The sequence below is a fragment of the Nelusetta ayraudi genome, unplaced genomic scaffold, assembly GCF_046127955.1.
Source record: "Nelusetta ayraudi isolate G7.1 ecotype Tasmania unplaced genomic scaffold, CSIRO-AGI_Nayr_v1 ptg000023l, whole genome shotgun sequence".
NCBI classification, from domain to species: Eukaryota; Metazoa; Chordata; class Actinopteri; order Tetraodontiformes; family Monacanthidae; genus Nelusetta; species Nelusetta ayraudi.
The window spans coordinates 2,360,133-2,375,808 of record NW_027466073.1 but is presented as its reverse complement, the minus strand read 5'-3'; the positions used below and the strand labels follow the sequence as shown (position 1 = coordinate 2,375,808).

At 42.9% G+C, this 15,676-nt stretch overlaps 1 protein-coding gene across 1 annotated transcript in view; it reads left to right on the top strand.

Moving 5' to 3' along the window:
- Positions 1 to 15,676, top strand: part of LOC142889654 (neural-cadherin-like) — a 310,909-nt gene that overhangs the window by 108,360 nt on the left and 186,873 nt on the right. The window contains exons 7-9 of the mRNA XM_076028445.1: positions 153 to 295; positions 10,064 to 10,236; positions 13,599 to 13,767. Coding sequence (XP_075884560.1) covers positions 153 to 295; positions 10,064 to 10,236; positions 13,599 to 13,767 — 485 coding nt within the window. The remainder of the gene's footprint in view (positions 1 to 152; positions 296 to 10,063; positions 10,237 to 13,598; positions 13,768 to 15,676) is intronic.

The window sequence follows — 15,676 nt, the reverse complement described above, 5'->3', positions numbered from 1 at the left end:
CCATTTCCAATGTCATTTTGTTTGACGTTTGTCTGTCGCACAAAATCTCCACTGAAACGCGGTGTGAATCGCCGCCAACTCTGCGACTGGATATGGAGCGACCCCGTTTTGACCCATGACTAATGGAGACGTTAACTGGGTTTTTTTTTCAGGTATCGGACGTTTGTCTCGGAGGACGCGGGTCCCAACACGCTTGTTGCAACAGTTCTGGCGAAGGATCCTGATGGCGACGGCATCACGTACAAGATCACCGTGGGGAACGAGGAGGGCAATTTTGTGATCGACAGCCAGAAAGGTAAGACTTGTTCCGTGGTTTTCATCTGTTTTCTCTTTTTAGTCATTGTTTTGTTTTGGTTTTTTTAGACCAATGAATTTGTCATTCATATTTAATGAGCCTGAGGCACACAAAAGCCAAACATCGAGCGTTTTTTTTTTTTCAGTTTTACTGTTGTGGGTTTGTGCTTGTTTTCACATCAAAGTGCAGTTCAGAAAGTCTTGATGTTAAAACATGTGCTGTGATAATTGTTTATTGCGTTCCTCGAACTCACGCTGCCCACCAACATGTTTAGATCAAAGAGGTATAAATGTGTTTGTAATACTTGACACTAAACATATCCACAGTTCTCAGAGGCGTCAGGGACACAGAAGAGGGCAGATTCTGCATCCAAATCAAGATATGATGAATGATATGAATTTTCCAAGTGACCATTTTGTGAACAACTTCCTCGCACTAGCAATTTATTTTTACACTTGTCAAAAGACCTTCATCAGGCATCACAGGTGTGATGCCTGATGAAGGTCTTGCAAAGACACTTGTTTTTTATTGCAAGGTCTTGCAATGACAACCAAAGGAAGAGAGTCGAGCAGTGTGCGGGAGCTTTTTTCTCAGGGGTGGCACCCTTCTCCGACGCACCTCTCTTTTTGGGAGTGCTGAGAATTCTCTTGGAATTTGGATTTTTACACTTGTAAAATCATTTAAAATAAGAAGTCCATAAGATTGTTAAATACCGTGTATTTTCTTTTTTAATTTATTGTAATTTTGTTTCATTAGGTGCAGATTTTCTATCATCGTTCCTTTCATTTCACAGCCATTTCCAATCTACTTTGGCTTGTTCTTTTTCTTCTTTTTAATCCGTATTGAGGGACTTGCCAGCATCCGTTGCATAGTCCACATTCCAAATTTCTTCTTTCTTCTATTTTTGCTTTAACAAATTCTGATATTGACGACATGGGAATGCTTGAATGATAAGCTTCCAATATGAAAAGCCTTTGACAGGGTCAGTGCACGTAGTATCAGCAACACGTTCGCCTCCTTTGAACCAGATACAGAAAAAACTATTAGCAGTGAGATGCTTCAACCTGCGTGTGTTTCATAAATCTGACCTCCGTTTTTTCGTTCTTATTTGTCCCCATTTAAATACATGTCTGATAGTCCATAAAGCAGCTTGACGTCCAGCCGCAGTCAGACATTGACAGATGGATCCCAGTACAGACGTTGTCTGCAACTGAGTGTGACACCATTACGCTGGAAAAATGACTCCCAATGTTATTTCAAACAGCCCAGTATTTGGTCATTAAAATCACTTTATTACCCCCACGCCCCCGCTGCCCTCCCAGCCCATCTCACTCCCTCTTTACTACAAATGAAATGGTTTATTGCCTCCTCTTCACTCTTATTGCTGCGCCTCCCTCCATCCCTCTCCTCTTTTCTCATGCTAAATGTCTAACAATAATTCAAGCCATTGTTCTGCAGCCCTCCTGGCAGCAGCAGCAGCAGCAGCAGCAGCAGGTGCAGCAGGTGCAGCAGCTCTGCTTCTCGGCCTCCCGCTCCACCTTGATTTTGCCTGTAAGTCACGCTGAGCTGCTGCTGAGATGCAGGGACGCTCGTTCCGAGGATCCCAGCAGAGAGAGTCAATATGGTGATCACGCTCGGCCTATTAAAAACCATAAATACAGGAGGGCCGAATCCGTTAGAGAGAAGGAAATATGTGACAGCTGAGGAGAAACTGGGGCCTATAGACTTGGATCAGATCTTCCTCATTTCCCCCTTGGTGATATTTTTCTCACGGCTAAATGTGCATGATAGAAAATGAAAGAGCCCAATTTTTAGGGAGCTGTTCTATTCGGCTGGTAGTAAGAAGGATCAGCCTCCACTCGTCAAGTGTTCTTGCCCTTTTAGACAGTATATTTGCTGCTGCCTGTAGGAACGATGCCAAACCAAATCCAGTCGTACCTGCTTTAATAGCGTAGTTCTAAAAAAGTATCATGTAATCTGGAATAAATTCTGCCCAGCTCGCCCACCATCCATTGTGTCTGCAGCAAATGGATGGATGGAAGGATGGATGGATGGATGGAGGGATGGCTCAGTTCACCATCTTACATTGCTTACATTCCTCCCTCTGATCCACTGAGAGGAATCCACTGTTAATCTGGCCTTCTCCCCCCCCTCCTTCTCCACCTCCACCTCCACCTCCACCTCCAGCTCTTTGCTGCGGCTCCAGCTTCGCTTTGACAGATTTTAGAAAATAAAGTGGAGTTGAAAGACTGAGCTCCTCCCATTGTTGTCCTCTTGCACATCCCTGTCCTCTTTTCCATCTCTCTCCCCCCCTTCCCGTACTCCCCGCCCTCCTGCCTCCTCCCTGGCTGCCTGTCTTTATGTGAAGTGACGGCTGCAGAGTGACCCCCCCGAGGAAACATCTTCTCCATCTCCCACATGCAATGATATGTGCTGGCCATCGCTCGCTCGCTCGCTCCGCCGTGCAGGCATGCTCAGTGTAAAACTCCCTACACTCTTTTATTGCAATATAAATAGTGATGCGGCTTTCCAGTCCTTTTAAAGTCGCTTGAGAGGTCGGGATTGGCTCCTAGATATTTGTATGATGTGCTGCATGCTGCTGATCGAGAAGCGCCCTGAGTCCACAGTTAGGTTTTATAAAGGTTTAATGAAGTGAAAACAGCACTTTGCTTACATTTGAATGGATCGTAAAAAAAAAAACAAACACAAAAAAACATGGACACAGTTTGCAAGCATGTAACAAAGCTGTCAGACAAACCCTGATATGGCCCTAATATAACTCATGGAGATCATCTACGGTGCCCACGTGATCCAAAAACGTCCCCATCACCATGGCAACCAGATCAAACAAATAGAAACCGGGATAAGTGATGGCAAAATCACTGCATGGCTCCAACAAATAGTGAAAAACTAAAATGTGACCAAATAAAGGGATAAAAAAAAAACAAAAAACAAAAAAAAAAACGAGCTTGAAAGTTCAGAGAATCACTGTGAACAAAGCATTTGCACACACACTCACTGAATGCAGTGCAACACATGACAAACACACACACACACAAACAGAGACAGAATGGTCGCAGGGCACAAAACACGCAGCCATCTCCTCCATACAACAGGGACACATGTCTAATAGATCAGAACAGATGCCTGCTGTGTGCTTTTGTTCCTTGAACGTCCTAAAACCTTTCCCATGTCCCATTTTCAACCACTTAGCCAGCACGTGTTGTTCTCATCTGAAGCTTTTAGCTCCCATTATACCTTAATTTCAACCAGCAGGCGGAGGAGAGAAGAAGAGTTCGGACCACAGGACGCCTCTGGTGTGTGTGTGTGTGTGTGTGTGTGAGTCTGCCTGCCTGCTCCCTTCTTTACTGAACTGGTCACATTTATCAGGCCATCTGTCTCAGTTCATTAAGCATGAACACACTGCCTACTGCTGCAGCGTGGCTGAGGACAGTGGGCTTGTTGCTTGGTCTCTTATTGCATTTTTTGCAGCGGCTACACTCATACATACGTTTTCTGGTGTGATGACAACTTCATGTTTCTGAGGACGTACATGAGCAGGATTTCCATTTATGAAAAAATAAATAATCCAGAAGCCTTCTAGAGTATTTATTACTGATGTAAGATTATACTGTTTTTGCACACTGATATATCTCACTATCTGCCTTATATTCCATCATAAACATTAAGATGAAAACATTTAATTGACAATTGACAAAGTATCGTGTAATGCCATGTTTTTGGAACAACTGGTGAAAATGATGCATAACAAAATACACTCATGATGTGGTTTTCTGACCTTCTTGAAATAATTCCGTCCACCCACCCATCTTCAATACTTGCTTCCTCCTGCACTCACTCAAGGTTGTGTGGGATCAGCCTCAAACCAGCTGTCATGTGGTGAAAGCGGGGTGACACCCTGGACAGGTCACCAGCAGGGAACCACAGAGTGACAAACAATCATACACCCATTCACACGCATATGGAGAATTTAGAGTTACCTTATTCACCTCGCACGCATGTTCTTGTTGGACTGTGGGAGGAAGCCGGAGAACCCACAGAGAACCAACGCCGACACAGGGAGAACATGAAAGGCCCCAGGAGACCCCCACCTTTTAATTAATTCTTTAAAAATGAAAAAAAAAAAAAAAATGTGATAACAGGCTCCAGCAGACCCCTGCGATCGGGAGTGCAGGAAGAAGTGGGTATAGAAAATGGATGGATGGATGGAGGGATGGATGGATAAATGGATGGGTGGAAAAATAATGGTCGGACTGTCTTGGCTTTTGCTATTTCAGAATGTGTACGCATGTACTGTATATACATGATTTGGTCTGAATGCAATGGAAGTACTGGAAGTGCTAATAGGATCCAACCTAATCTGAAAATCATCTTTACTAAGTTTCATCAGGGTCTCTTTGCTTTGCATTCGACAGATTATTTAACTGATGATAAACAAGGATTGGAGAAAGGATTAACCACCATGGCTTTTAGGGAAAGTGAAACAGGAATGCACAGGTAGCAAATTTGCTTCATGCAGGAGAATCTCAGAGGAGTGCTGACATTGACCCAGGTCTCTGAACGTTAACGTTATACTCACTGACTTCAAATGAGATTATCTCAGCCCATACACATTACGAAGGCACCTGAAAGACATCACAAGGCATCACTTTACAGTCTGATCCATTTAAAAAAGCAGATATATAATACAAGTCATGGTCACGGGGTCAGTGTTGGAGAGGAGTCAGTAAATACATTCTTTCAATAAAACATAGTTTATTGATTATTTAAAAAAAACAAAACTATTTTTTCTGTGTGAAATTGTTCCTTTGCACGGTAAAAACCCAAATCATTTTTCTGAAAAATAATATGTGTTGGTCCATCAGTGGCTTTGGAAGGCCATGATAAAATCCTTCAGTGGTATTCCTTTAATTTTGCCTGAATCACATTTCGTAGTATTTGTATTACAGCTTCTGAGTAGGACACAGGTCCAGTTTCTAAAAATTAAAATACAATACTACATCAACAAAAGTGCTTTGCTTGGACCTACTTAATGTAATCGGTGAGGTGTAAACAAATAGATTTGAACTATTATGGGTCCCTTTCTTGAGTAAGTGTTTCCTGTGACAAATATGTCAAGTTTTACACATTTTATCATTATTTGTTAATTTAAAGAAAATTGATTTATCAGGATTTATACGTTGGTCTGTGAAAAAAAATCCCATGTAATCCCAATGCCCAATTTCATACTCTTGTGAAAAAATAAATAAACAAATGGCTTGTTGGAAATTGGGTCAAATTGATGGACCAGCACTAAGTAATAAAGCTGGAAGCCAACAGTTTGCATGTTGAGAATTTGTCTGTGACACAGAGCTCAAAGAAAACATGTTGCCCCATGACATAACACAATGTCATAACAACATTAAATCAAGGCGCACAACCTACAAAATGATCTACTTTGCCTGAGCATTTGCTAAACTTGCCCCTTTTTTCATTTTGGTTGGCTACAGTTCAGCCTTAAAAAACATGCAAAACCTAAATCACACACTGGTGAACACAAACTCTTCCCCTCCCCTCATCCAAACAATACAAATAGTGTCATCATATAAATGGACACAGATGGATAAACCCACTACTGCACCACAGTCAGTGAGAGCGGTCGCTAACACACGTGACTAATGAGTGTACAGACAAAGGCATGTGGCATATGCGGCCCCGTTAAAGTTTTTAATCCAGCCCTTCAAACTTGAATAAATTATATTTACAGCCAGTAAGTCATAAAATAGCTTTATTTCATTGATCTTTTTTTTTTTTTTTCAGTGTTTTAAGAGTCATTTCAATAAAGAGCTAAATTCCGTGGGACTTCAAAGACGGATTTTGTTGGAACTTGGGTTTTGTTCAGTTTCAATTGACTTGAAAGCAACAGTTTTCGACATATCCCAGAACCATATTTGTTCTTCCTATGAGGTGGGTCACCAAAACACTCCATCCATCTGCTCAGCGGCAGCAAATCCAGCTGGTATGTCAGTGAGCTACCGCTGCCATAATCTTCCCCCACTTGCTGATTCAAGTGGTCAGTTCATATCAGTGGCCCTCAGATCCTCCTCACATCACCTATACTCTTTGCCAATCAGAGAGGACAGTGTGTGAAATACCCATCAATATTCGAGTGTGGCGGAGTCCCTATCTTCCTGACTGTTACTCAATAGCAATCTAATTATCCTTAACATGCAGGATGCATATTTGTAAAGATTTAATGGCGGGTGTCGTAATGGAGATTGTGAGCTTTTCACACCACGCTTGAATGATCAGACAGAAAACATTGAATAAAACACAAGCAAAGTATAAGTGGTGCCGTGGGTCTGTTGTAGGTTCTCAGGTGTCAGACACATCACACACTCCCCCCACCTCTGAAGATAAGGATATAATAAGTGTTTCTGCACTTCTAGGCCACACACACACACACACACACACACCAAGTAAACACAGCAGAGTGTGAGATGAATGTAGAGTGGACTGGACTCATTCAAAGCTGCATGTAGATGAGACGCCCACACCGGACGGGAGAAGGGAGCCAGAGAGAGGGAGAGAGGGAAAAAGGGAGGGGGTAGGGAGGGAGAGAGCGGGGGAGAGGGAGAGAGCGGGGCGGAATGAAGTGTCGGCATGATGGAATGATGGCACTAAAAAGGAATATCAATTGGTTCAACTATGTGTATGTTTGGAGCGATAATTAAGGAATTGGCCTTTAGAGCCAGAGGAAAAATGCGTGTGTGAAGCAAACTGCTGGACCAGTCACTACATTTACATGCAGAGCTTAATCGAACTAAGCTCATAACTCGGTTTCTCCTTTAATCGGACTCTCCTTGTCCCCGTGTACATGCAGCTGAGAAAATTAAATGTTTCACTGGGACACGTCCACTTCTCCCACACTAGGGGGCGATATGAGTCTTTCAGCATGGTAACTTCCGGGTAACCTTTAACCTTTGTAATGTCCGTACTGGGGCCCGTTGCACAAAACTAGGATAGGGGATTAAACCGGGATATCTTGGTTATCCTGGAATACTTTATTTGTGATCCGGTTGCACAACAAACGTGGGATATGTTATGGTATACGTTACCATGGAGATTTATTCTGTGGGGTGAGCCTGCTCCAGACCAGGCTAAGTTCCAGGATCTATTTACGGAAATCTCACTCCTTGTCTCAGTAAACAGTCACCACCAACAGAAAAAAACAATGGTCATTCCACTGAACACTACACATTGTTATCTACGGAAGCGCATTGCTGCCACCCTAGAAAAAAAAAAAAAAAAACAGGGCTCAGTATCACTTTATAACGTAATACTTTCACGTTTTTACGTAATACTTTCACATTATAACGTGATACTTTCGCGTTAAAACGTGATCATTTTCGAGTTTTTACGTGATAATGTTCACATCATTTCATAATGAATCTAAACTAAATGGAGTGAGGCAAACGGAGGCACCATGGCTCGTCTGCATGAGTTGATTAAACTGTATTTTAAAGTTTCTTTGAGGCATGGTGAGGTCTTCAATTTATTAAGCACCATCGGTGAAATTAACATAAGTTTGCGTACTTTGAGGAGGATTTTGAGATGTTTTCACGTCGGAACTTTTTCCACGGCGGAACAATTAAAAAAAAGTGTTCAGTAGGTTGTAGCTCAGAAAAACGCTGCTCAGGTACACAGGATGGACAAATATTTGACAGGGACGAAAAGAAGAATTCACGAGTCCGGCGGTGGCCGGTGTTCTTTGTTGTTGGGCACTTTTGGCTGTAGAATCGCTCCGCGAGTAGCTGCGGAACAGTTTGAGTGCTTAGTGTCATCTCTTTTTTTTTTTTTGCATCTACGAAACAAACAGACACCATCATAATTCAATTGACATTTATTTATTTTAAGAAGGTGCAGGGAAAGTTGGCTACGGGGCCCTGGTCTTCAATTCAACGAGTTTCCTCCCCAAACAGCCGTAAATGTGCTGCGCCACCGTCTGTAGATTGGTCAGAAATTCGCGTAAACGTACACAAAATATTACTGGCGATTTTACTGTCGAAGCCCGCATCTACCACAGCGTTCTCAAACTCCAATCGTAGTCGGACTAACGCATTTACATGCTCGTGATTTGTGCGATCAGTAGCTTCACATGTGCAATTGAACTTACACTAGCTTTGAAGCAATATGCAGCTTTCACCAACTCCTTTTGTTCTGTTGTTGTCGTTGTTGTTGTTGTTGTTGTTGTTGTTGTTGTTGGCCGTGGTCAGGTGTTAAAACAGTATTTTTTACTTGAAACGCCGTGAGGTTTAGTCCGCCATTACCTCAATTTACCAACACTGTGCATGTTCAAAACAAGCGTTTGAACGCAGCCTGATTTTGGGCTTGGTTCTTCTTTGACTGAAATGTTTGATTTTATATATCGAGACAGAAGTCTGCTAACCTTTGCCTGACATGTTGTGAAACAGCCGTTCTCATGCACTCCAGTGTCAAGACCAACAGCAAAGTGATGAAGGATCTTTTGAAATGCAGGTGTGAGGGAGGGATGCATGGTTGGACTGTGTCATTTTACAATTCGTCAAAATGTTTTTATTCTTTTTGAACAAAGGATGATGATTCAGATTTCGAAGTTTAGGGGTTCAGGAGGAATAATTATCTTCAAAACAAAAGTTTGGTGACTTTAGATTACTACTTTAATTACTACTTAAAAAAATGAATCAAGTTTTCTCTGAAACAGTATGATTATACGATGAGAGAAAGCGGAATGAAACTGCCTCCGCTCAACCAGCCCTCCAATATTACAATTAAAAACATTAGCAAAATGCCAGCAAAACATGAGGTCATAGCAAGGAACGGGTTTGTTTTTCTTTTTGCCTGGAGCTGGTGGTGATGGTTGGGGGCGCTGCTCTCACTGAGCTGCTCCACAGACAGATCAGGGGAGCCGTCAGGCTCTTTAACACAACACTGGGGAGGGGGGGGGGGGGGATATGAGGGGTGAGTGGAGTGTTGGCCCAAATATTTATGCACATTGATGCACTTTGCACTTTACATTTTGCAATTCTGCATTTTACTTTTTAAACCTCAATACCACTGGCATTGTCACTTTTTCTTTCCTTTTTTTTTTTTTTTTTTTACCTCAAAACTTTATGTTAATCATTCTGTTACTTCTTTATTTTAATTATTCTTTCGCTGCACTTTTTATGAACTGATTGCTGATGATCATGCAGCTGAGAAATTGAATTTCCTTCAAGAAAAATAAAATTATCTATCTATCTATCTATCCATCCATCCATCTATCCATCCATCTATCCATCTATCTATCTATCTACCTATCTATCTATCTATATATCCATCCATCCATCTATCCATCCATCTATCTATCTATCTATCTATCTATCGATCTATCCATCTATCTATCTATCTACCTATCTATCTATCTATATATCCATCCATCCATCCATCCATCTATCTATCTACCTATCTACCTATCTACCTATCCATCCATCTATCTATCTATCTATCTATCCATCTACCTATCTATCTATCTATCTATCTATCCATCCATCCATCCATCCATCTATCCATCTGTCGGAAGGGAAAGGGTGCGTGACATTGGCAGCAACAGGGTTGGCCACTCTGTTAGCCTGAATGTCGTGCATGTGATTGAGCCCTGAAATCCCAGTGGATCAGGCTGAGGCTGAACATCTCATTCCACATAAAGCGACTCATGTGTCGTTGTCGTCCTCTTCTGCTCTCTTGAAGGTTTGATCCGCCTGCGCTCCAGCCCGCCCCCACACCTGCAGGGCGTCGAGTACGTGCTCAATGTTACAGCCACAGACGACAACGCCTCAGGCGGACCCCAGGCCTTGTCGTCCACCGCGCAGGTTGTTGTCGGGGTGGACGACGTGAATAACAACAAGCCGGTCTTTGAGAAGGTGGGACGACTTTCTTTTTCCGTTTTCTTTGTTTGGTTTTAAATCGTGAGCATCGCCTGCTTTTGCGCCGCTCTCGTGCATCTCTCCTCCTCCTGTAATTATTAGCCCCCCTTGGCTCTTCTCTCTGGAGGAGACGTTAACCTATATGACCACTCATCTATGTTCTTTCATCTCCCGCCTACATCATCCCACACTTTTAATTAAAGCTTTGAGGAATGTGGCACCAATGCTGCTCTCACCCGACTCTAGAAGCTTCATATTGTCACTTTTTTCTTTCTTTTTTTTTTTCCCCCCGGTCATGCCTTCATTTTAAATGAGGTGTCTTTTCTAAGCCCCATGTGATATTTTGAACCAGTATTAGAGGCAAGCAGCCTTTTTCTCTTTCTCTGCTGGGGGTAAGTCACCAGTGTCCCCCTCTGAGCTTCACCTCCGAGCTCGAAAGAAGCAGAGAGACAAGATGATTTGGAAGAGAAGAGAAGAGAAGAGAAGAAGAGAGAAGCAAACAGGGGGCGGGTGCGGGGGAGGGAGGGGCAGGGCTGCTGCTCTGCAACATTTCATGTGCTCTATATGCTCAGTTGTGTCTCTTAGGAGTCTCCCGCTGCCATAAATGCGTGAAATATTCTATGAAATGTGCCTTTCATCCCATAGCACCGACGCATGACCCGCCAAGAGCCCCAGACAGAGAGAGGGAGAGAGAGAGAGGGAGAGAGAGAGAGTGAGAGAGAGAAGGAGAGCGTGTTAGTGAACTGTCATCTGTTAGATATACATAGAAAATATATACAATAGTACATCTGCATGTACACAAAATGTGTATTTGTACATTTAGACACACACACACACACACACACACACACACACACACACATAACTTTAGTGACACAATTACTTCAAATGTAAAATATGCAGTATATATTTTTTTTACAAACAATTTGCCAAGAGAAGACTTACAAGTCTGGACCTCCAAACACACCGTGGAGACTCACACCTTCAACGATGTCTACACATCAAAGTGTGGACTTCGAAACACTACAGTACAACTCTACAATAAGGCTTTCGTTTATCTAATAGATTCATTTCTTTCCTTCTTAATTTAAGATAATAAAGTAACATGGACATGATCTTTACCTTTTAGTCTTCTCTTTATTCTATACTAAATCCCTTCAGTGTTATTTGATTCATCATTTTTACCGGCACTGATCAAGCGGTTTTCAACTTTGAATGCGCGTGCGCGCGCGCACACGCACGCACACGCACACGCACGCACACACACGCACACACACACACGCACACAGAAATGTTGATTTCCAAAGCGGAAGCAGTCAAGATGACTTACGAGACCGGCCAAAACAAGACGCCTCCAGGCAGAGTTGTCATATTCATTTAAGAGGGTTTTGCTCAAACAATGGCTCGAACCCAAGCCAAAGGACGTTAGGGTGTGTGAGCATTTCCATTCGGTGTCAATCAGGGTTCGCATTACACACTGGCCCTTTGGGGGTGCAGGACCGAAGGGAAGGGGTTGGGGTCGTGGGAGTGGGGGCTGTTTTCCTGGTGTGCACTGGGACTTTCGTATTTCCTGTGTGCATGAATTTTATTGTTTTCAGTGCTGGAACACCACAGTTTCCCAATTTGGAATCAATAAAGTGCATCTATTCTATTTTATGCAAAGCATCTGCGTAACCGCGCATTTTAATAACTGTGGTAGTGGAAGAACATCTGGGTTTGGAAAGGCGATGCTGTCTCTGAGCATTTTAGAAAAATCAACACAAGCAGCGTACAATAAGCTTCATAGTCAGAAGTAAACAATAACTCAAAGCGGAGGTGCACACACAACTAATACCGTGCGTGCCTCACATTTGAAAGCAACCCTGTCAGGAAGACCGAACCTTGAGGAATAAAAATGAGCTCTAAGCATTGGTTTGTCAACATCTTTCTTTTTTTTCCCACCCTTAAGGGAAACCAAAACATTTGTGTGCGTTTGTCGAGCGTTCGTTCTGTTCCGAGCCAAGATGATGACGGGTGAGAGTATTTTATTGCTTCAATGACTGGCTCAAGACAATAGTGGTGTTTTGCAGTCATCTGTGGTCCATTTCAAAAGCGCAGTGGTTTAATATAATATAGAAACACTGTCGTCAAAATACGGAGCCGTGTGATGCAGTGCTCACACTCCCCCACTCTCACTGACATCCTCCATTTGTGTTGTGCATTCTGCTTTTTTTACTTACATATTGCTACACACTCATAGTTGCTAACGCCCTGAGTGTGTGTGTGTGTGTGTGTGTGTGTGTGAAAATACATATGTATATATATATATACACACAATTTTCCTCACAGCAAGAATGTTGCATGTTCGATTCGATTCATGGCCTCTGGCTTCCTCCCACTGTCCAAAAACATGCGTGCGAGGTGAATTGGGAACTCTAAATTGATCATAAGTGTGAATGGTTGTTTCTCTATGTGGCCCTGTGATGAACTGGACACTTTTCCAAGGTGTAACCCTGCTTTCACCCGATCCTAAAAATAAATAAATAAATAAATAAATAACATGCAAAATTTAGTACCTTGGATCCTTGCTTTATTCTGCAAGGTATAGCTTAGAAACAGGCAAATCTAGTAATAAAAGGGTTACTATTGCTAGTAAGTTGATGTGATGCCAAGGTGCGTGACAAGCAGCTGTTATGTGTGAACGTCCTTTTTTATCTGCAGGTGGATGTCACAAACAGCATCAAGCAGCACTTTTTACGCCAGGAAGCGCTCTATAGGACCGAAAGAAAATGATTGAGATGAGAGAGTGCGACAAAGAGTATGATAAAGTCCTTTGTGTCTGATCAGTTCAGGTGGCAAGAGGAGCTGTCGATCACACCACGAATGCAGCGCGCGAAGATCTGTCACTACTTGTGTGATGTTTTTATTTTTAAATTGCCCCGGATATTTTTTCTTTGATTTTGTCTCCAGACATAAATGGCCTAGTGATAACTTTAGCCCTGAGCGTGATGGCAATGTTTGCCCAGTTTCAGCTCAGTCCCAGCTGTTTGCTTTTGAACAGCTGCGAGCTGCCAGGGCCTGGTAGGTGATGTAGCTGAGCTCCCTGCCTTTGGTTCGCTAACCCTGAGAACCAATCACAGTCCTGGCAGGACCACAGCAAATCAGCAGGTGCAGCAGGTGTAGTGAACTGGCAGACCGTCCCAACATGGCCTTTGATGTCATCGTTATGAAAGCTTTTTTGTTTGTTTTTTGTGGTCATATTTATTTTAGCCCACAAAACACACACTAAACAACGTTTTTTTTTTTTCAACTATCTTTGTGTTTGGAACTCATTTCAGCATGGCATAAAAGTATTTTACATTACAATCTTCTCCCCTCAGTGTCAGCAGTACAGAGAGAGCACGTCAGTCCTGGAGAATCAGCCAGCGGGGACATTCGTCCTGCAGGTCCATGCGGTGGATGCTGACGAAGGCTCCAATGGAAGGGTCACATACGGCTTCATGCACAAAGACTCCACCATACCGGCATTCAGCATTCACCCCGACACAGGTACCTAAACATATCGTCCCAGTCAACTCCATGTACTTACACATGCTGAACACAACAGTTAACATCCAGTGGGATGGAACTCAGTCATGTATCAGGTAACAATTAAATGTGCACATTGTTCGACATAACGCTAAATATTCCGGGGGTTAGGGGAGAGGGGTTGGTCTTGTTACTCAATACCATCAATCAATCAGACTTTATTTATATAGCACTTTTCATACCAGCAGAGTAATACAACACAGTTTTTACTAAAGCACTCCGCTGGGGAAAATGAGGTGAAGGAAACTAGTCGTGAATGATGAACTGATAGTCCAACTTCCCCAGCCATGTGTTTGCTTGGCCCTCTGAGGCCACCGTACTTTCCAATTTTCTTACAATGTTTCTCACTCATCAAGATGTTGTGTAGTCCATCCCAGCTGCCTTCGGCTGGAAATTCAAGCCAATTCAGCTTCCTTTCAAAGGAGCTGTAAACAGAGGACCACCAATTTGTGGAGACCTACAGAGTTGTGTTGCTTACTCCAAAGATCTATCTATCTTTCCTGTCTCTGGGCTGTTCCCTTCAGGGGTGGCCGCAGCCAATCATCTGCCTCCACCTAACTCCATCCTCTGCATCTTCTTCTTCTCACACCAACTAACTCTTGTCATCTTTCACTGTATCCATCCATGCATCTCATCTCTGGTCTTCCTCTATAGTTCCAACCTGTTCCAACTGGCTTGAGATGTTAAAAAGGAGAAACATTGTAACATAAAAAAAAAAAAACCCTGGAGATAAGTAGGTGTAAGAGATTAAAATAGGCTTTATTATCCTGAACAAACAAAGAAAACGAGGCAAAACTACAACTTAGGGTGACCAAGTGGTGCTGTTAAATCAATAAACAAGGATAACAAAAGGAGACTCTTCAAAAAACAAGAGCCATCTATTTCGAACAAAAGGTGTCAAAACGGGAAAAGAAAACCTCGCTACTAAAACCAAGGTTAGCTCGACGCTCAAAAGAAAAGATAGGATACAAATCTAGCCCTTGGCCGCTCTAACGTAGTTCGCTTACAATAATACAAGTTCACGGTGCACCGGTCTCGAGGCGTACTGGCAGGGTGTTCAGTCGCGCCGAAGTGCAGAGAAGTCGCTGCATAAGTGGGAGGCTGTCCCGTGATTGGATGCGTGTGGTTGGTTGAGCGGCAGACTGCAGGTGGGGTCGAGGATTGAGAGCGGGACTGAGCGCACCAATCAGAGGCGGACAGGACAGCAAAGCGGGCACGAATGGTTTTGTGGCACCGGCACACCTAAATTAACATAAATTGACAAACAGAAGGTGAATGGCACAGCGGGAGGAGGCGAGACGGCGGGTGGCTGTAACACAACCTCAGCATCATTCTACTCACTACAACTCACTGTCCCTCCTCTGTCCACGTCCAAACCATCTCAGGCCGACCTCTCTAGCTTCCTCGTCTTCTTCTCATTTCTGATCCTCTTTTAATCTCTGCTACCTTCTGCTCTACTTCCTGTCTCTCCACAGTGCCATGGTCTCTAAGCCATAGAACAACACCTACCCCCCCCCCCCACACACACACACACACACACACACACAGTAGTGCCCCTTCCCTTACATTTGTGTTGATAATCTTTTAATAGTGGTTATAGGACAGTATGGAATCCTCAACATCAGAGAAAAATATACTGCTGTTGCCATCCTGCAGCAAATGAAACTCATTTGAAGCTGAGGCCATTGTTATACTCGCTCGCCGTGGAAATGTGTTATTCGTCTCTGATCTTTTCTTTCATTAAAGATCCACGTCAGTTAATGTTTGTATAATCATTATTTTGTTTCGTATTATATTTCTGCATTGCATTTATGTTTATATATTTTGTGTAGAAGCTTTTATAAGCTTCTATTTCACATAGGTGTTGAAT